Here is a 22,929-nt window from a genome sequence, read left to right as displayed (position 1 = left end):
CAGAGAAAAGAAAATGTATACTCTCTACAAAGACTTGGAAACATCAAATTTATATTAAAGCTATATTAAAGTTTATAGATACTATGATAGCTATCCTTAAGTCTCCTTTATGCCTTTCAGAATCATTCCAATAACTTGATTATTTTCCTATCATTAAATATTTTATAGTGTATATGCAGAATTTATTTTCAGACTTAAATCTGCTTAGTTAAGCTAATGAAAATGAGAGATTAAGGGAATCCTTTCCTCTACCTGAGGCTAATGAAAATAAGTGAATTTGGTATGACATCATTGAAGGAAAGTCTAACCAGAAAGCAATGGTGAGTAGGACTCTGTGATAGCAGGAAGGAAAACAGCTAGTTCATTTGGCATTTCTAAAACTCATATATGTAACTATCAGCCTAGTTGAGCCTCATAATGTTCTTATGTGTTAATATTAATAGTAATTTTATTTAACAAAAAGAAATATTAGAGCACAAGACATTCAAGGTATTTAAGTGTTCCAAGTTAATCTGTGCACACAATTTGAGAAAATTCCTAAAAAAATGAATATTATGAAATTAGATGCCTGACTACTTCAAGGAAGGGATGATTCTACAAAGTCAAATCTATGTTCATATGGAATTGGTATTACTAGAGCAAATAATTTCACAAACTCATTTTAGGTATGTATTGATTAGAACCCAAGAATCATCAGAAAACTCTTCAAAAAATACATATTTAGAAAAAAGAAATACTCAATTCTATTTGCTTAAATCATTTATCTCCCTGACAAGTGATCAGGGAGATACAGTTCTTGGAAAAGAAACTATACGAAAGATGTCTTACAAAATTGTTTTAGGAATGGAATACAAACTGAAAAGTTTGAACAATGTAAGTATATTATAAAGGCATGCGAATAAAGTGAAATTTACTGAAAGGCCTGTGATCTCAATATCAGAAATTATCTTTAATCCACTGCACTCTAATGGCATACTGGATTTAAATACCTTCAGCTTATGGAACCACTCCAGATTGTTTAAAAGGAAACTGGAATAAAAGAATTATGACTAAAATTTTAAACACCTAAAGTAAAACATTTTAATAGCAGTAGAATTAACAAAGTAAAGCCCATAGAACCATGTTCACTACAGAATAAAGTTTACCTGTTTTAATAGTAAAATGTGTAGGTAGGTATTTAAAATACTTTTCTTTTTTCTTTCTTTTTTTTTTTGAGATAGATTCTTGCTCTGTTACCCAGTTTGGAGTGCAGTGGCATGATATCAGCTTACTGCAACTTCAGCCTCCTGGGATTAGGCAAGTCTTGTGATCAGCCTCCCGAGTAGCTGGGACTACAGGCATGCGCCATCACACCCTGCTAATTTTTCTATTTTTAGTAGACAGGGTTTAGCCATTTTGCCTAGGCCGGTCTCGAACTCCTGGCCTCAAGTGCTCCACCCCTCTAGGCCTCCCAGAGTGCTAGGATTACAGGCATGAGCCACTGCAACTGGCCTAAAACACTTTTTAAGGTTTCTTTGGAGCTAGATCCTCTCAATGCCAAAGCAAATTTTCCTCTTCATCTTTGTAACTTACCACTTAGCACAGTAAAAGTAGCACACACTAGGTACCTAGTAAATGTTTTTTGAATTTTATCGTATTTCACGGAAATCTTGATTTCCAGATTATCATCTTGATTAAACATATTATACAACTATTACAGTAAAAATATAGTTTATTACTGCTTTAAATGGAAAAATTAGTCTATACTAAGTATGCAAGAAACACTACTAGCAGACAACTGGAATGTAAGGGGAATGGTGAGGGTTAGAGGAAGATGAAGGAAGTATACAGAATATAGTCATTCTTTAGTTTTTAATAATAAATCATTATATTGAAATGTAAAAATCTAGTCATGAGGCACATGCAAGGCTATGTACAGATATCGCTGACATTCATCTCTTAATAACTTTCTTACTAAATCCTGTCGTTACCATCTCACCTTTCTACAGTATTTAAGCATAACAGGAACACAGAAGGCCTTGTACCCACAAACTGCTTTGCCCTACACATAAAAGTTTAAAACGTGTCTGTGTGTTGGGGCTGGGTAAGAGGAGAAAATATAACAGCAATAAGCAATAAATGAGTAAAAAAAACAAAAACAAAAAACCCCAACTTAACCCATTATTTCACATGCTGTGGCTTAGAGTGCTTCAGATTCTAAATAACCTATCATTTAAAAATGAACTATTATCTTAAAAGTTCTCCAAATACTAATTTACTAAAAATGACATTCAGTTCAACTTGGAGAAAAGGGAAGAAAATTGTAAAACACAAATAGCTCCCTAACCTCTAGGGCAAAGCTGTTTAAAACAGAATGCAAAAGGAAACCCTCATGGGGATTTAGGAGGGGTTTTAAAAGGTAGAAATACATAAATGTTATGCTATACTAACCCTTAAGCAGGAATGACAAGAGGGTCAGAAGTGCACAGAGGATTCAGACACATTTAAAGGGTATCCTAAACTTATATATATATATATTTTTAAAATTTATTTTATTATTATTTTTTGAGATGGAGCCTCGCTCTGTTGCCCAGGTTGGAGTGTAGTGGCGTGATCTTGGCTCACTGCAACCTCCGCCTCTTGGGTTCAAGCGATTCTCCTACCTCAGTCTCCTGAGGAGATGGGATTACAGGCATACACCATCACACCCAGTTAATTTTTGTATTTTTAGTAGAGACAAGGTTTCACCATGTTGGCCACGTTGGTCTCGAACTCCTGACCGCAGGTGATTCACCTGCCTAGGCCTCCCAAAGTGCTGGGATTACAGGTGTTGAGCCACCATGCCCGGCCTACATTTTAAATTTCATAAGTGATTTTTTTCTTTCTGTTTTTCCCTCCCCCCACTTCCATTAGACATAGAATCTGTGGATTAATAAAGGAGAACAGGAAGAAACGTCCTGAAAATTCTACTGGTAAACTAGTCTTCCTCCTTCAACCTAATCATTAGGACAGGAAAGCTCTGGTTCCTGAAAAATTTCCTGAAACAGGCTGATAGGGTGGGAGCTGGCAGAGGGGAGAAGGAAGCTATGATGCATTTTTCTGAGGCTTTCCATTGTGAAATCTACAAAAAGAATTTCTTGTACATGTTTACCCTGTGCATGCTTTTGGGAATAAAATCAGATTTAAGAACATACCGTACATTTCCTGTTTAAAAAAATATAAAACAGTAAATCTGGCTTCTACCCCATTCAACATGTAAAACTTCTATTTGGAATGAAAGGTATCAAAATAACTTTTGAATTTATTACTAAACATAAAATTCCCCATAATTTTAAGATAAAAAGCATAAGTCCTTCCTCTAAATAAAGAGAATTACATATTAAAATTGTTTATCTACTTAAACTGAAAGAAGAAGAGATACTATCTGGAATAATTCTGAAAAGTCCTACCTTTTCCTTGCAGCTGGAAAGCATGCTAATAATGCTAAGACAAACTGATTGGACTGAGAGTGCTGGGGACCAGTCTTCTGTTAGAATGGATAAACAGATATGACCATTGCTATAAACATGAGGATGAACAGGAATATTTTCACCAGTAAACATGACCTAAGAGAGAATAAAATTCCATTAAAACTCAAATATTCTCTATTACCAAAAACTAAAATATTCTCCACATATAACAAGTATTCATTATTTAAAAAAAAACAAAAAACCACCAAAATCAGTGCCAGGAACATGATAAACAACTGCTTATTTGTTTACTCTCATTAACTCAGTAAGTATTGGTTTCACTGAATGAATAACCACATAGTAGGGAAAAGAAGCCACATTATTTTTTATTTCTGTTATTTTTGATAAATTATCCTTAAAAATTCTAAACTACTACGTATTTTTCACTAGTGAAAGACAACTACATTTATAAGAATGATTTTTCAAATTCTCTTCATTGCTCTCTGCATATAAAAATCAAGTATGTTAAAATTCCAAACAAAAATATTCAATTTTGGGAAAATATGAATGACAGGTGGTAGGAACACTCCTACTACTACTACCTGTTAACAATGTTAGCTCTAAGGTGCATGTGGCAAAGGGAAATGATTGTTATACATTCCACCTCGTCTAAACTTACACATCCATTATGATGGGCACAAGTTACTAGCTGTTAATCAGTAAATACCTACGTGCCTAGACGAAAAATACAAAAGTTGACCAAGTCTCCCAATTTGCAGTTCTACTCTCCTTTTCCTTTTACTCAATTCTTCTAACACTACTTTTCCTTTCTCTATCTTGTCTCAGCAATGTTTTGAATGGTAATAAATCTATTATTTCATTCCTTTGTTCTAATAATTCAACAAATATCTTACAGTAGTTTTTCTTAAACTTATTTACCTAAGCAAATAGGCAGGAGAATAAATTCATGTATCCTGAGGAATCTGTAAGCATAGTCCAAAGTTGCTCAAAGAAAGCAGAAGTCTTATGTTTACACTGTGTCTGTATTTATTCTGCAGGTTAGCAGTAATTCCTAATTCCTGACCTTGCCAAAAAAACAAAAAAGCAAAACAAAAAAAACCACATAGCTGGAATATCTGCTTAAAAATACAAATTCCAGTGTCCTACTTTCACAGATTCTGATTTAGTAAGTATGATGAGATTTTTATAGAACTCATCAGATATAAACCAACAATTCCTAAATCAGATTTACAGTATCTCTCTCAGCCCTGCAAACCGCCTCATACCAAGTGCAGCAGAATATCAGTAAGGAGAAATCTTACCTTAAGTTGTAGCACAAACGATAAAAGATATACAGTATTGCTTTAGGCATACCCTTTTTTCTCTTTATAGAGCAGAAAAAAGAACCAGTGAGGTAAATATGAATAGAATAAGGTATGCTATAGTTTAATATGGAATATGTTATAGGAAATTACCATAAGCTAAGGTTTTATATATTTTTTCAATATCTAGCTATGAATCTGATTTTGTTACAATTTTACAAAGATTTACATGTTAATAAAGCAGTCTTTCATATGAGTAGGAATCTTCTAATATTTCAGATATATTAACCTATGGGACATATTTCCTTGACTAAGACTAGATAAGACAGCAAAGAGCATTTTTTCCCCAAAGGAACGATTTTCCATATTTGCATGTATTTCTTTTCTTTAAATTCTGGACATCAACCCTCCATTCCCACTAATTAAAAAAAAAAAGCTAAAAAACAAAAGTAACGTCTCAAAATAAGAGAAATCAAGCCACTTATCCTACCTAACTGCAGAAGACTCCCTGAAAGGACTTTGACTTTGTAATGGCTATGCTCTAAGCATGCCATTTATCTCAATTACATCTATCGGTGCTAGTACCCTCTTAATTACTTTTTGCTAAAAAAAAAGTACTGTTCTGTAAAAGAAAACAAACGCTTAAATGGTCTTATAGTTCCACACTGGAGTCTGTCCACAAGTGTTTTTTAGTGAAATTTTATTTTTAATAAATATGAACTATAGTTTATTACATCATATGCATCTGATATTCCCATGTGTTGTAGATGTACAGAATGGGAGTTTACAAATCTTACGGATACATGCCTTGGGGTATTCATTTTGCCATAAAAAGCCATTTGATAATTAGGATATTTTCATTAAAACACAAGCAATACCCAAGAGTTTCTTCTTTGGCCACGATTATTTTTTTTAAAGATATTTTTCGGTGTGGCTCATGCCTGTAATCCCAGCACTTTGGGAGGCCGAGGTGGGTGGATCACCTGAGGTCAGGAGTTTGAGACCAGCCTGGCCAACATGGCGAAACCCCGTCTCTACTAAAAAACACAAATAATTAGCTGGCAGTGGTGGCACGCGCTTGTCATCCCAGCTCCTTGGGAGGCTGAGGCAGGAGAATCCCTTGAACCTGGGAGGCAGAGGTGACAGTGAGCTGAAATCACACCATTGCACTCCAGCCTGGGTGATAAGAGCGAAACTCCATCTTCAAAAAAAAAAAAAAAAAAAAAAAAAAAAAAGATATTTTTCCCAGTAAGGTCTCTATCAAGAAGTTAAGAAGAATAGCGATCTGAAAGTGCCAAAAAAACAAAAAACAGCCAAATTATCTTCTTTGGCAAAACTGAATCACCAACCTTTAAAGAAAATAGCAACACGAAGGTTACCACACCATGTTTCACCCAGCCAATTCAGAGCACAAGGAAAGCAGTATTTTTCCTAAAGAGAAAAGGTTATAAACTAAATCACTTGGCCTGAGAGCCACTAAGTAGGCATGAACCAAAAGGAACTCAGGAGAAAAGAGAGAGAAAAGTGATGAGTGGCAGTAGAAAACACCTAGAGCAGATGCAGCAGACATTTTGTTAGAACCAGTAATGAAGAAGACAGAAACAACTGTGAAGTAGAAGGGGATTGAGATAAAAAATAATTCAGATCTCAATAACCTTTAAATAAAACAGCAGGGGCTTTTTAACATACTGCATGCAGGGCAAATGCAGCAACCCTAAAACTTTTAGCAACCAAAACCAGGGGAATTAATTATTTGCATATATTAGATAATAGGCAACCCCTAGGACCTAACCTGCCAGATACAGAATTTTAGAAGTTTGTAAACATAGAAAGGGTGAATTTACATGCCAGAGGTGAATTTCTGAAATAAAAGGAATTTTTTTTTCAATAGTTCATTCATACAAGGGACAAATAAGCACAGTTTCCACAGATTTTTTTGTTTGTTTTGTTTTTTTCCCCCCAGACAGAGTTTTGCTCTTGTTGCCCAGGCTGGAGTGCAATGGTACCACCTTGGCTCACTGCAACCCCCACCTCCCAGGTTCAAGTGATTCTCCTGCCTCAGCCTCTCCAGTAGCTGCGATTACAGGTGCCTGCCACCACACCCAGCTAATTTTTTGTATTTTTAGTAGAGATGGGGTTTCACCACGTTGACCAAGCTGGTCTTGAACTCTTGACCTCAGGTGATCCACCCACCTCAGCCTCCCAAAGTGCTGGGGTTCCAGGCATGAGTCACTGCACCTGGCCCCACAGATGGTTTTAATATAAACTTTGCTAATCTGGTTCTCTGCATGGGGAGAGTAACCAAGGCAGAATTTCTTCGACTGCATACTGTTAGCCATCCTCATTTATTTAATACTCACTACAAGCCAAAGGAGAAAGTGAACATTTCAGTTTTTTAATGCAGTCAAGTAGTTTCTACAAACAAATTATTAAACTGTTTCTAAAGTTCAAAAAAAAACTTTCTGGAGTCTCAAGTAGCTGATAAAACTAACTAGAACTGATGTGACAAAACAACTGAACACAATAAATTTGAAACCATAGGAACTTTGGGAATTTATTCAAAACAGTCATATGAACAGCCAACAACGGAGACCACAGACATTCCTCGCTGCATAAATTACACTAAGTAAAATGGAATTACAGATTTTTAAGGAACTATCTGATGGAAATACAGTTTTACAAAAGGCTCTTAGACCTAACGTATATGACTCAAGTTTGAAGTTCTGAATGCATCAGAAACAGTCTTTTTTTTGAGACGGAGTCTCGCACTGTTGCCCAGGCTGGAGTGCAATGGCACGATCTCTGCTCACTGCAAGCTCTGCCTCCTGGGTTCACACGATTCTCCTGCCTCAGCCTTCCATAGTAGCTGGGATTACAGGCACACACCACCACGCCTGGCTAATTTTTTGTATTTTTAGTAGAGATGGGGTTTCACTATATGTTGGCCAGACTGGTCTCAAACTCATGACCTCGTGATCCACCCACCTCAGCCTCCCAGAGTGCTGGGATTACAGGTGTGAGCCACCGCAACCAGACTAGAAGCAGTCTTTAATTATTACTACATTTCCAAACTTCTCCCGAGCAGTACGGTTTATTCAAAAGCAAGTGAGAGCTAAGAGAGAAATAATTGTGCTCAGGGTATGTATCATTTTGGAGGTAAGTATGTTTATCCCACAACCAACCTAAAATTTTAAGCAGGCCAATCTCTAGGTAACTTTTGGGTACTGTGAATGTAGTGCCTTTCATAAAACTACTAAAATCTAAACTGAAAGCCACCATAGTGATAAAAATCAAAAATAAGAATGAACAGGGGCTGGGGATGGTGACTCGCACCTGTAATCCTAGCACTTTGGGAGGTCAATGTAGGAGGATCACTTGAGCCCTGGAGTTCAAGACCAGCCTGGGCAACAAAGCAAGATCCCATCCCTAAAAAAAAAAAAAAAAAATAGTAACTAGCCGCATGTGGTGGCATGCTCCTGTAGTCCCAACTACTCAGGAGGCTAAGGTGAGAGGACTGTTTGAGCCAGGAGTCTGAGGTTGCAGTTGAGTTATGATAGCCTATGGCACTTCAGCCTGAGCAACAGAGTGAGACCCTGACTCGGGGAGAAAAAAAAAAAAACCCCGCTCAAATTTGGTGTAGTCAGAGAAATAGCTCAATAGCTCAATATTATAGTTACCAATATTTACAATGACTTAATAAAAATCAATAATTGAAAGTAGACTTATAATTGTACACTTCTATATAAAATAATTGTACACTTCTATATAAAATACAGTTTACCAAAAACCTCTGCATTATTGCTAAGAACAAAACAAAGGATGGATATCAGGTAACTTTCTAATATGAAATTCAAGAATTTTCAAACATCAAGCCCAATAATGAAAGACCTTATGGTACTGAGATCTTACCCCAAAGGAGGCGCCCTACTGTTCAGACTAGAGCTGTAGAGGTAGTTAGAAAGTCAATCACCTAATATGGTGTCAAGCTAGGTCAAAACACAGTATATACAAATGAGCAGTAAAAAACAGAATATAATTATAAAAGCCAATTTACGATATGGATACCAAGGTTTTTCCAGGGACAGTATGAGGAAAATATGTTCTCTGATTACAATTATTATAAGATAGTACTTAATGCAGATGATGGTACTTAATGTGTAACTACATAAACTGAACGTACAAGCAATCAGTTTACGGTTGTAATGGAAACTAAATCAGATATTTATATATAACATATAGGTAGTCTACCATAAATGGTATTTGATTAAAATGACTGGAGATTGGAATCTTAGCATAGCTTTCAATTCAATTCTCTCTTTTTAGTCCTCTCATATATACCAGCAAGCATCCATAAGTGTTCCCTGATATTCTATAATAACCAGTGACATGCAGCAATAGTGCAAAGACAAAATTATTGGACACACAAAACTAAACTTGGATTGCCTTGGATGGTCATCATTCTCTTCCCTTTATATTCTATGCTCTTTTAGCCTACTAATCTAATCCTCTATCTTCTTTCTCCGTGACCCCCCAGGCTTCAGTGAACAGGGTTCACTGTTCACCTTCTTGTCAGGTGTCCAAGATGCTTGACAATTGAAGGCAATAAAAATTGTTATTCAAAGACTTTGGAAAGCTTGAACATCACCCTATGAAAACCATGGAAAACCAGTCCAGGAAAAAAAGACAAGATGAGGACATCATGAAGATAGGTTCTGGATCTCTGCAATGAATGAGTTTTGAGCAACAGAAAAGGGTCTGTGGTAAGGAGGCATGAATAGGAGTGGGGAATGAGGATGAAGAGGAAGGCAATTACTCTTTTGCCTCAGTACTTCTAAAGCTTTATAATCAAGACAATTGTACTTTCAGCACCACTCTTAGCAACAAAATGGCTTCAAATCAAAGAGACACTGTCCCCTTCCCTCTCTTCCCTCTAAAATAAACATTTTCCCTATTTCTAAAATACTGAAGATGTTTTCATCAAAAATTAGCTAAAAATCTCTAAAACAAGGCCGGGCACGGAGTCTCAAGCCTGTAATCCCAGCAGTTTGCGAGGCCAAGGTGGGTGGATCACCTGAGGTCAGGAGTTTGGGACCAGCCTGGCCAACATGGTGAAATCCTGTCTTTACTAAAAACTACAAAAAATTAGCTGAGCATGGTGGTGGGCGCCTGTAATCTCAGGGACTCAGGAGGCTGAGGCAGGAGAATCGCTTGAACCTGAGAGGCGAAGGTTGCAGTGAGCTGAGACCATGCCATTGCACTCCAGCCTGAGCAACAAGAGCAAGACTCCATCTCAAAAAAAAAAAAAAAAAAAAACTCAAAAATAACAACCCTGTACAACTGGGACATTTAAAGGTAGTATAAAGCCGGGCACGGTGGCTCACATCTGTCATCCCAGCACTTTGGGAGGCCAAGACGGGTGGATCACTTGAGGTTAGGAGTTCCAGACCAGCCTGGCTAACATGGCAAAACCTCGTCTCTACTAAAAACACAAAAATGAGCTGGGCGTTGTGGTGTGCACCTGTAATCCCAGCTACTCTGGAAACTGAGGCAGGAGAATCGTTTGAACCCGGGAGGCAGAGGTTGCAGTGAGCCAAGATCGCGCCACTGCACTCCAGCCTGGGCAACAGAGTGAGACTCTGTCTCAATAAAAAATAAATAAAAGTGGCCGGGCATGGTGGCTCACGCCTATAATCTCAGCACTTTGGGAGGCTGAGGTGGGCAGATTACAAGGTCAGGAGTTCGAGACCAGCCTGGCCAACATGGGGAAACTCCATTTCTACTAAAGATACAAAAAAAAATTAGCTGGGTGTGGTGGTGCACACCTGTAATCCCAGCTACTGGCAGGAGAATTGCTTGAATCTGGAAGGCGGAGGCTGTGATAAGCCAAGATCATGCCACTGCACTGAAGCCTGGGCGACAGGGCGAGACTCCATCTCAATAATAATAATAGTAATAATAATAATAAATAAATATAATACAGATGTATTTCAGATTTGTTTCACTCAAATAGAATGCTTTAACAGAGGAAAGGGGTACAAATACTGGATATGTAAAGGAATAGAAGAACTTTCTCTTGGATGTAGAAAGGAAAAGTAGTAAGAGTCAAGATACTAAGCTTGAGGACTTCAGAGATTTTTTTTGTTTTGTTTGGAGATGGAGTCTCCCTCTGTCGCCAGGCTGGAATGCAGTGGCACGATCTCGGCTCACTGCAACCTCCACCTTCCAGGTTCAAGCAATCCTTCTGCCTCAGCCTGCCGAATAGCTGGGACTACAGGTGCACACCACCATGCCCAGCTAATTTTTGCATTTTTAGTATGGGTTTCACCATGTTGGCCAGGCTAGTCTCCAACTCCTGACCTCAAGTGACCCGTCTGCCTTGGCCTCCCAAAGTGCTGGGATTACAGGCATGAGCCACCATGCCCAGTTGTGGATTTCAGAGTTTTGATGGAGATGGGCCATCCCTCCTAATACCTATGATAGAAATGTCAAGCTTCTTTCACACTGTAAGATCCTTTTTGATGAGCCCCAAAATAACCTTCCTCTCTCATCTTCTGCTGTAATCCCCCATATATCGACACATAAAACTACAAGAGCCTATCCTCACAAATGTGAGGAGGCCAAGTCCTTTCACACCTTGCCCTATACTTTTCACATAAACTCTTTTTGTCCTTTAAGGCCCAGTTCTACCAGTTCAAGTAAGTTTTTCTTTGCCCCCTTAGAGTATTCTAAATTGGTTGCTTTCCCTTTTGCTCCCAAGGCATACAATTCACACTTCAGTTAATTGTGTGTACAGTTGCATATGCCAAAAATCATGGAGTCTTCCTTGACTCCTCCTTCAGTCATACTCCAAATTAATCCATTAGTAAATCCTGTTCATTCAAACTTTAAAACAGATCCAAAACATGACCACTTTCCAAAACGTCCACTGCTACCCTTCTGGTGCAAGTCACAATCATCTCTCACCTGGGTTACTTTAATGGCCTATCTGATCTCCTTGCAACTTTATGCCCTGAACAGTTTATATGCCATACAACAGCCAGACTGTTCCTTTTAACTTTAAATAGGACTACATCGTTCCTCTGCTCAAAACCTTCCAAAGGCTTCCCCATCTCACTAAGAGTAAAGAGTCAAAATTCTGACAATGGGCTATAAATATCCTATACAATCCGTGATGACCCCTCCAGCCCAAATGATCTCTCTGACTAATACAGTTTGGATATTTGTCCCCTCCAAATCTCATGTTGAAATGTAACCCCCAATGTTGGAGGTGGGGCCTGGTGGGAGGTGTTTGGGTCACTCGGGGTGGGTGCCCTCATGAATGGCCTGGTGATGTCCTCAACAGTGAATGAGTTCTCGTGAGATCTGGTTGTTTGAAAATGTGTGGCACCTCGCCACTGACTCTTGCTCTCACTCTCGCCATGTGAGACACCTGCTCCCTCTTCACCTTCTGCCATGACAGTAAGCGTCTTGAGGCCATCACCAGAAGCAGATGGTGGCACTATGCTTCTTGTACAGCCTGCAGAAATGTGAACCAATTAAACCTCTTTTCTTTATAAATTACCCAGCATCAGGTATTTCTTTATGGCAGTGCAAAAATGGCCTAATATACTGACCTCGGCCTTACACTCCCCTTCCTGTTTATACAACACTCCAGGGACCTGTCCTGCATATTCCAGATTTAGAGTCTTTGCATTTTGTCTTCACCTGTTCTTTCTCTCAACTCTTTCAAATGGTTTACTCCTGTACATCTTTCAGATCTCTCCTCCAATGTCACCTGCTCAGTGAAATCTTTCCCAACGACTCTATTCAGTATTTCAACACCCTTGTCTCCCCTTCTGTACTTTTCCCCCACCATCTTCCATACTATATGTATTTTATCATTGCTTACTGTCTCTCCCCACAAGAATGCAAACTCCATGTAAGCAAGATTGTTGTTGCTGTTGCAGTTTTGGCCCTCATTGAATTACCAGCACCCAGCACAGTGTTTGTCCCATGATACATCCTCAAGAAATATGGAATGAATATTTACCTATCCAAATACTAAACAGATTATAAACTGTTTAAAGGCAGGCCCAATGCCTTTTAAATCTCTGTACTCTCTCCCCTCTCTCAAGAAACAGTATTTGATACACAATACATGCCCAATACATGTTGAATTAACCAAACATTTACCTGTATCCTAGCATAAGAAAACAGAATATGTATACAGAAAGATACTTTCTGTATGGCTGACAGTAAATGTACATTAGTGGCAAGCAGTGATGAAAAGATGCCTCATCTCTGTTTCCATATTAACTGACAAATTGTTTGTTGTTATTCTTTCTTTTAAGGCAAATGACTGAGCCAAACATATTTGATAGGTAATTTTTTCATTATAAGGCAGGACACAACATGAGACATAAAATATATCTGGTAGGAGGAAAAACACAACAAACCATAATGGTGTGTAACAGTCTTACCGATCTCATTTAAAGGTATAAAAGCAGTAATTTCACAATGAGATTGATCTATTCTAGAAATACTTTCCAAATTCTACTCTTGTAACTAGTGATAAACTCAGTACTGCTCATTGCATGGAAAGATGAAAGACTTCTTTTTCTTTCTTTTTTTTAGAGATAGGGTTGCCCTACGTTGCCCAGGCTGGTCTCAAACAGCAGGTGGCTGAAGTGATCCACCTGCCTTGGCCTTTCAAAGTGCCTAGATTACAGGCATGAGTACCATGCCCAGCCAGAAAGATGAAAGACTAATTTATCTAACAAGTGCTAATGCTACAGAGTTTCATCGAATAAAATTTTGGGGGAATTTTACTGCCCTAGAGGACTGGTTCCAGCCACTTTCCCAGGGCAGTGGATCTCTGGAGAGTTTCAGTTATCGGAAAAATCTTGAAGTCTATAAGCCCATCAAACACTGATGTTTGACTCCTTATAATTATGTTAAAACTATACAGATTATGTATAAATACCTTTTAAAAAATTTTGAAGTATTACTGGCCTAACAGTAGTGCTGCCATTTTCCCAATCAATGGATATTAGAATATACAACCTCTATGCCATGTGAGGGGCTACAGAATTAACTGATATTAAAAAGGAATCCTCACTGGGCATGCCTATGATACCAGTACTCTGACAGGCCGAGGCAGGCGGATCACTTGAGGACAGGAGTTCAAGACCAGCTGGACCAACATGGCGAAACCTTGTCTCTACTACCAAAAATACAAAAAAATTTAGCTGGGCATGGTGGTGCATACCTGTAGTTGCAGATACTCGGAGTGGCTGAGGTGGGAGGACGGTTTAAGCCCAGGAAGCAGAGGTTGCAGTGAGCAGAGATAGCATCACTGCACTCCAGCCTGGGCAACAGAGAGAGACTCTATCTCAAAAAAATAAAAACAAAAAAACAAAATAAAAAAACCAAGCTAGGCATGGTGGCACATGGCTGTGTCCCTGCTACTCTGGAGGCTGAGGTGGAAGGATCATTTGAGCCCAGGAGTTGGAGGCTGCAGTGAGCTATGATTACACCACAGCACAGGCAGATGACAGAGGGAGACTCTGTCTCCACCCCACCCACCCCACCAAACAGTAAATTAAAAAAGGAATCCTTATATTTCAAAAAGAGCGAGAATAACTGGCTTAGAGCTTTCAAAAGTATCATTCATTCCACATATAATCTTTCACTTTCAGAGAGAAAATTACTACATAGATAAATAGGCATTTTTTCCCATACTGGTACTCTCATCTAATTGGCAGTATGGCAAAGGAGGAAAGGAAAGACTTGGGTTTGAGTCTTAATTGTTCTATAAACTAGGTATTAAAACGTGAACAAGGCACTTCACTTCTACAAGTTTCAATTTCTTCACATATAAAATGAGGATGAATCTACCTCCCCTAACCACTTCATTAAAAGATGTTAGAAGACAAAATCAGAATGGAAGTTAAATTATGAACCAGTACTATAGAAATATTACCATAAAGAATGCATGCAGGTGCAGAAAAAGTTATATTTGGATGTGACTACACAGGGACTTGAATGCCAGGCTAAAACATTGATTCCACAGGAAATAAAGAAACATTAAGAGGTTTTACTGTGAGGGGGTGGGGAATTCTGGGGATGGTGGAGTGAGACTGTGTGTGTGTATATGTGGGGGGCAGTGGAGTGGGGGGGTGTCTGTGTATGTGTGTGTGTGCATGTGCATGTGCATGTGTGTGTGTGTGTGCATGTGCATGTGCATGTGCATGTGTGTGGTATGTAACCAATGAGATAACTGTGCCTTCAAAGAAATCTAATGGCACCATGAAAGGATGCATAGGAATCCAAAGAACTAAAAGCTACTGTAATAGTTCAATTAAAAGATAAAAACCTGGACTAGGCCAGGCATGGTGGCTCACACATGTAAACCCAGCACTTTGGGAGGCCAAGGAGGTGGGCTGATCACTTGAGCCCAGGAGCTCGAGACTAGTCTGGGCAATATGGCAAGACCCCATCTCTACAAAAAATATAAAAATTAGCTGGGTGTGGTGGCATGCACCTGTAGTCCCAGCTGCTTGGGAAGCTGATATGGGAGGATCACTTGAACCCAGGTGGCAGCGGTTGCAGTGAGCCAAGACTGCGCCACTGCACTCCAACCTGGGTGACAAAGTGAGACTCTGTCTCAAAAACAACAAAACAAAAACAAACAAAAAACCACACTACAGCACTGACATTAAGAAAAGAGTGGGCTACCTTTCAAATGTAGGAAGGAGGGCTGTGGAAAAGAGAAAAACTGAACACAAAATAAGATAGGTGGACAGTAACCCAGGATAAAGAAAAACAAAATGTGCTTTGTTATTGGAAAGGTCAAATTTAGTTGTGTTAAATTTGAGATGTCTGGAGGTACTCAAGTATTTCAACAACGGTATGAAATTAAGCCTTAAAAAAAGAGGTGTTCCCAGAGCTGTAGATCTGAGTTAGCTGCTTAAAGTGATTGAAGGTGAAAGAAGAGTGAGAAGAGTAACACAGTGCTGAATAAAGAACCTGGATAACACCAATGTTAGAAGAGCAGGTAGAAATAAAATCAGGGAAGGAGGATAAAATGAATTTGAAGTCGGATGATAGGGAGAATTTACAACAAATGCTTAACTTACAGAAATATTAAAGAAGAAATTCAACATAATGTTTAAGTTTGATATTTGATTTAGAATTCAATATTAAGGAAAGAGTTTAGAGAACACGTTTTTGACTTGGTTTCATGCTTATAGAAATATTATTTTCCTCTGGTGAAAAATTGGTAAGTTCCCAGAGTAAGCCTTCCCCCAATATCTCCCTAGTCAAAAGCTTCTGAGTTGGTGTGAAATATTCTTCCTTCCCATACCATCAATGAACTTAGATGAATGTAGACAAATAGGCTGATTGATGAAAACAGACTGAGATCCAGTGGTCTCCACACATTCATAGTCAGAAATGATGCTGACCAGCCAGAAAACAACAGAAGTGATGACAATCTTCTGGAGAGAAGATATTTGTTTTGACTTTTTGTTATAGTCTACAAATGCTTACTATAGACATCCAGAGGTGGTCACAACAGCATAATCCCTTTCACTTTAATTTTTATGAAAATGATAAAAATAAGTCCTAAAAGTCTTAGTAGTTTTCTGCTCACATGAAAATTTTAGAACTTAAGGAGTCAGTATCCATTTAAATCTATGCTTTAAAACAATTACCTCTTTACTTATAGCACGATACAGTAACTGACTTCTATCTCTTCTCTTACATAACTAACAAAAGATTAAGCTGTGTTTGGTATATTGTTTAAAGTGGCAATGAAATAAGATTTTCCCCCAAATAGTACACTTCAGCACCTACAAGCTAAATTTTCAGTATCTGGGAAATATTTCAGGTATATGGTTCTATTTTACAGAATAGCTCATTTGCTAGCAATACTAGAAAGAGTTGGCATTACGTCTTATCACTTTAGCCAACGGATCTTACAAGCCTCAAATTTTAAAAATGAAGTGCTTTGTTACAATAATTCTCTGAAGAATAAGTAATTATAGTAACTCATTTACTTATATTACCAAGCCAGAAACCTGGAAGTCATCCTACAGTCTTCCTTTCTCTAATCTCTGATTAATCATTTACCATAGTTAAACAGCTCTCAAAAAACATTCCTCTACCACCATTATCCCTTGTCTAAGTATTAAGTTATTAACTAAACTGACTGGGCATCAAATTATAATAAACAGACTTTGGGCCAATGTTTAGATATTTAACATCTGGTGATGTACTCTGCCATTCCAGTACTAAAAGGCTGCAAAGACAGCATGTCAATGCAAAATCAAAGTACTCCTTCCAACAGAGAACTTTTCTCTTCACCATGTGATTCTATCATCTGACCTAGGAGAGGCGCCTCCAGTTATTCCAAAATGCCAACTTCTCCAATGGCCTAGAGCAGTGGTCCCCAATCTTTTTGGCACAAGGGACCGGTTTGGTGGAAGACAATTTTTCCACGGATGGGGCTGGGGGTTGGATGATGGTTTTGGGATGAAAGTGTTCCATCTCAGATCATCAGGCATTAGATTCTCATAAGGAGCGTACTATCTAGATCCCTCGCATGTGCAGTTCACAATAAGGCTTGTACTCCTATGCGAATCTGATGTCACTACTGATCTGACAGGAGGCGGAGCTCAGGCAGTAATGGTGCTCACCTCCTGTGTGGCCTGACTCCTAACAGGCCAGGGACCAGTACCAGTCCACAGCATAGGGGTTGGGGACCCCTGGCCTAGAGGCCTGGTTAGATTTCTATTCCCTTTTCTGCTAGTATTTATGGATAAGAAACAAACAATTTTAGACGCAAAATGCAGTAAAGCCCTAATCCCAATATTAAGTGTAATGTTCATATCTTGATTATATTACGAACAAGGAAATAACAAATCCATCTACATACGTATAAATGATTTATATGTTTTTACTGAGTCAAACATCTCTGGCATTTAGCTATCTAAAAATACAAAAAAAAAAATTTAAAGCAAGGCAATTACCTGAGGAGAGTCAAAAGGATATCGACTACTAAATTTAAATAGAAGTTGAAATTTTTCCCCTTCATATAAGGTACCTGGTGCACCTTCCATGTCTACAATCCACCTAGAATAGAAAAGGCAAATTAAAAACTTAAGATACTGGGGTAAGGAGGAGAAAAGAGGACACCAAGTACTTCCTGTACACTAAGCACTGGGACAAGAGTTGTTTATGTGTAACAGCACATGCCAGCCTCCCAATAACTCTCTCACTGTTAATTCTCATGACCTTCTCTGACATTCAGGGGTGAAACCACCAGATCAAGGTTAGACAGCTAGCAAAAGATAGGTCTAAAAAAGCCAACAAAATAAAAACCCAAGGCCAGGCGCGGTGGCTCACGCCTGTAATCCCAGAACTTTGGGAGACTGAGGCAGGTGGATCACGAGGTCAGAGGTTTGAGACCAGCCTGACCAACATGGTGAAACTGGTCTCTACTAAAAATACAAAAATTAGCTGGGCGTGGTGGCGTGCACCTGTAATCCCAGCTACTCAGGAGACTGAGGCAGGAGAATCACTTGAACCCGGGAGGCAGAGGTTGCAGTGAGTCAAGATCATGCCACTGCACTCCAGCCTGGGCTACAGAGCAAGACTGTCTCAAAATAAACAAACAAATCTCAAACTAAGGTGTGCTGACACCCAAGCCTGTACTCTTCCTAATTGATTTACATTACCTTATTTTTTCAAAGTACCATTTCTACAATGCTGATATTAAGTATTCTATACATAACATCAAACTAATCAACTGTCTTTCTGATTATTACTGGTGGAAGCCATGGAGAAACCCGTATAGACAATGACTACAGAGAACCGTAGCTGTCAGATTTATTTTTCTCATCAACATTCTAGAAAAAGATTAACAGGGTAAGGGGAGCTAAATTGACATCATTCCACTTACTTTGACGATTAAGCATGGCTTTGTACTGCCTTTTCTTTATCTCTCACTATGTTTCAATTGTTTAATAAAGCCCATTTCTATGGCATCTATGCAAGCCTACTTTGTTTTAATATGTAACAATCATAAACATAAATGTGTTATTTATAGTGTATACACTATTTCTTGTTATTTTCTTTAAGATGGGGGAAAGAATAAGGGATAATGACAGCAAAGATAACAGGGCAGCATTAGAAGCAAAAGTGAATTGAAGTCATTAACAATGTGTTCCTAATTATAGCTCTGTCACTTATAATTATTGTACACCTAGGCAATTCTCTCGAACTTTTCAGGTATTAAACTTTCTTGTACTTAAAATACAAGAAAACAAAAGAAAGAAAGGAAACACAGTGTTGGGATTCCAGTCATTACCACACATACGATGAACTTAGGATTATGTAAACTAACAAATGTACCTATTCTCTAAAAGAAATCAGCTACAGTATACAGACTCTTAAGAGCATGGCTATTCATTTTAAGAATGCATGCTGAGTACCATACATGGTAATAAAAGATACAACCACAGACCCAAGAGACAACATTTTATAGTGAAATTAAACAGTTATAACTGAAATTATACTGAAGTGGCAGTTACAGTTAATCTTAACTCGTTGTGTGAGCAAGTTATGTTCTCTCTCCAGTTTTAACTACCTCAATAATAAAACAGAAGATAATCACCTTATAGTGTTGTTGGAGATAAACGACCCTACATAAGTAAAAAAACCTAGCACATTCCTGACTCAGAGTCAATACATGGTAAATTAAATGCAATGCAAAAGCTGCATACAAAACAAAAAACTATCTCTTTATATATTAGGTCCTTCTTAATCTTTGAAATTCCTTTCTTTATTTTCCACCCACATCTACTAGGCAGAGTAATATTCCCAGGAAAAATGGTGGTCTTTCATTCTGTTTATATGGCAATTTGAGGACACACAACATAAATTTACATGTGACCTACGCAAACAAGCACAACTTTTAAAAATAAAGAGCTAACCAAGTATCTCATCAATCCTCGTAATATCTGCATGACATGCAGATACTACATGAGGTCAAAGACAACATAACTGTCAACATTGTGCATGGTACTTTCTTTTTTTTTTCTTGGTACAGAGTTTTGCTCTTGTTGCCCAGGCTGGAGTGCAATCACGCAATCTCGGCTCACCACAACCTCCACCTCCTGGGTTCAAGTGATTCTCCTGCCTCAGCCTCCCAAGTAGCTGGGATTACAGGCATGTACCACCATGCCCGGCTAATTTTTTGTATTTTTAGTAGAGGGGGTGGTTCTCCATGTTGTTCAGGCTGGTCTCGAACTCTTGAACTCAGGTGATCTGCCTGCCTCAGCCTCCCAAAGTGTTGGGATTACAGGTGTGAACCACTGCGCCTGGCCTGTGCATGGTACTTTCTAATAACCCTTTTTGTTTGAGACAAGGTATCACTCTGTCACCCAGGCTGGAGAACTGTGGTGCAATCAGGGCTCACTGCAGCCTTGACTTCCTGGGCTCAAGCGACTCCCACCTCAGACTCCCAGGTAGCTGGGACCACAGGTACACACCACCACGTCCAGCCAACTTAAAAAAAAAATTTTTTTTTTTTACTAGAGATGGGATCTCCCTATGTTGTCCAGCTCGTCTTGAACTCCTGGGCTCAAGGGATCCTCCCACCCCACCTCAGCCTCCCAAAGCATTGAGATTACAGGCATGAGCCACCATGCCAGGCCTAATGAGATTTTATTAGTTAAAAAAGTAAGATATGTTCATTGTAGAAACTTCAGAAAAGTAGAAATAAAAATCACCCAGTGACAACCACTGTTAAAGTTTTTGGGGGTATATTTCATTCTAGTCATTTTGCTGTTTCCTATACCATCAAAGCCTATACAAAATGGCAGCCGAGTAGCTGCATTTTGTGCACACTTAAATTACATCAATTTAAACCATCAGGGTTTATTATTCCAATCACAAGCATATGCCCCAGAGTAAGGATGCGATGAGACTATACGTGTTGTTCTCTCAATTAGTCTCAGTTCTTCAACACCTGTGAGTACCTAGTACTCTAATTCTAACGTTTAAGCATTAGAATTTTTTTATTCTTCACACACCATGGTTGTTAAAGACACAATCATCTATTCCACTCTGGAGGAAAAACTGGCTTTAGTGGATTTATTAATAAAGAGGATACATACCAATAAGGTCTTCTTAAAGGATTTTTCAAAGGTAATTATAACTATACAAAATTTTTACCTTACATGCTGACTATAGACTATAATTCAAGTGATGCCATTTCACTGCACTGCCTTGACAAACCTTTTCCATATTATTGACATTTACACTATTCCCAAATTATCCCTAGAATTAGTAATGTTGAAATTAGTATAGTTGGTTCTAAGTCTTTTTCTAGATCGTTACTTAGGATGGTGTGTGGTGGGTCAAACAGGATAGTGTTCGTATTTTTTAAGGTCTCAATATATGCTACCAAATTTCTTCCAGAAAACTAAAAAAAAATTTTTTTGTGGGTACAGAGTAGGTGTATATATCTATGGGGCACATGAGATATTTTGATACAAGCACACAATGCATAATAATTGCACCTGGGTAAATGAGGTATCCATCACCTCAAGCAGTTATCCTTTCTGTTACAATCCAATTATACTTTAACTATTTGAAAATGCACAATAAATTACTGTTGACTATAGTCACCCTGTTGTGCTCTCAAATACCAGATCTTCTTCATTCTACTTTTTGTGCCCATCAGAAAGCTTCTTAATGTGCTTTCATCATCATCCTCTTCATGGATCTTCCACATCCATATCTACATCTCATATACTCTTAACAATCTGATTCTTTATAAGACTATTTTTATAGCCTAGAAGATGGCACAAAGGTAAAAATTTTACGGTTCATTTACAATAAATTAAAAGAAAAATTCTTACCTGACCAGTATCTCGATATGATAGGATTTACTCTACAATAAAGGTATTGTTGCTTTGGCTGTTATAATTTGTGGTATAACTACCTGGTAATCTATTAAAGCGTTTCTATTTGTAAAAATTTAAAACGTTTCTTTAACTTTTTATAAATTATTATGTTGTGTGTTTTCCCCATCCTCCCAAAAAAATAAAGGATGAAAGAAGAAGTAATCTCATTATTATCAGTTTCCTTGAGAACTATAGGGACAGTTGTTATAGGATACTCTGAGGTAGATTAATAAAAGGAGAGAGGAAAAAGATTAAAATGGGATATAATCTGCATCAGGATGAAAAAAGAGTCAGTTTCATTTGTTTAACAATATGCAACAAATGCCACTCTAAATGTATGCTCCACTTTTGGTTGCTTTAGAACAAGAGTTTTATATTTTCTATATATGATATACACAAAAAATCAGTTTAGAATTCAACAATATTTTTAAGTGATTGTTGCAGAGTTAAAGAAGTGTATTACTTTTTTTTTTTCAAAAGAGTCTATACATCCATTCGTAATATTCTTGTTCTTAAAGATTTGACCCCTGTCTTAAGTACTGATACAAATGCCAAAGTCAAAGGTACCCAAAACTGTTCCTTCTGAAAGGGTAAGTTATATGAATTTTGGTCATTTTTACTCCCTGGACCTAGACTACACCAAATATATGAATTGGCTCATTTGTCCTACAAGCCGGTTTATAGTCAATTTTTATCTTACTGGCTACTTTTCCTTTTCTTTTTAGAGGTTCTTCTAAGTGGAGGATAAATTATTTTAGATTTCTCCACGATTTCAGAACATTTACCACTGTCTAACAAAATTATTAAACGACTGCTGAGAGTCACACTTTCACTTAGCTGCCCTTCTGTACAGGATGTAATTAATGTTTTTAGGGCATGGGATACCTCTTGACTATTACTCTCTTCATATGCCTAAATAGATACATATTTTTAATTTGATAAAACCTCACACCAAACAGTTCTTTAATATTATGAGGATCACATCACAAAGTCAGTGCTACTCAGTTAAAACTTTTAAAAAATGTACCAAAGATAGTCTAAAAACAGCTTTATAAATTATGCAACAATGTTTATAACATAGTAAAACAAAATTGATTATATATATAAATGCATAGAATAAGATCTGTTTACTGTATTTCCCTCTTGGTGAAAGAGAATAAAATGAAATGTGAAAATAATTTTGTAGTTTTAAAAAGTGGGTGAACATTCATACATTATTGATAATAA

The 22,929-nt window shown here is 37.9% G+C and overlaps 1 protein-coding gene across 2 annotated transcripts in view; it reads right to left on the bottom strand.

Moving 5' to 3' along the window:
• The window catches only part of LOC105483577 (ubiquitin conjugating enzyme E2 W), a 74,352-nt gene that overhangs the window by 11,776 nt on the left and 39,647 nt on the right, over nucleotides 1-22,929 (bottom strand). For both annotated transcript variants that reach the window (XM_071068093.1, XM_071068094.1), the window contains 2 exons: nucleotides 17,761-17,863; nucleotides 3,429-3,584 (listed from right to left, as the gene is read on the bottom strand). In XM_071068093.1, the coding sequence (XP_070924194.1) occupies nucleotides 3,429-3,584; nucleotides 17,761-17,863 (259 nt within the window). The remainder of the gene's footprint in view (nucleotides 1-3,428; nucleotides 3,585-17,760; nucleotides 17,864-22,929) is intronic.

This window comes from Macaca nemestrina, chromosome 8 (genome assembly GCF_043159975.1).
Source record: "Macaca nemestrina isolate mMacNem1 chromosome 8, mMacNem.hap1, whole genome shotgun sequence".
Taxonomy (NCBI): domain Eukaryota; kingdom Metazoa; phylum Chordata; class Mammalia; order Primates; family Cercopithecidae; genus Macaca; species Macaca nemestrina.
This window is presented reverse-complemented; position numbering and strand designations above follow the sequence as displayed.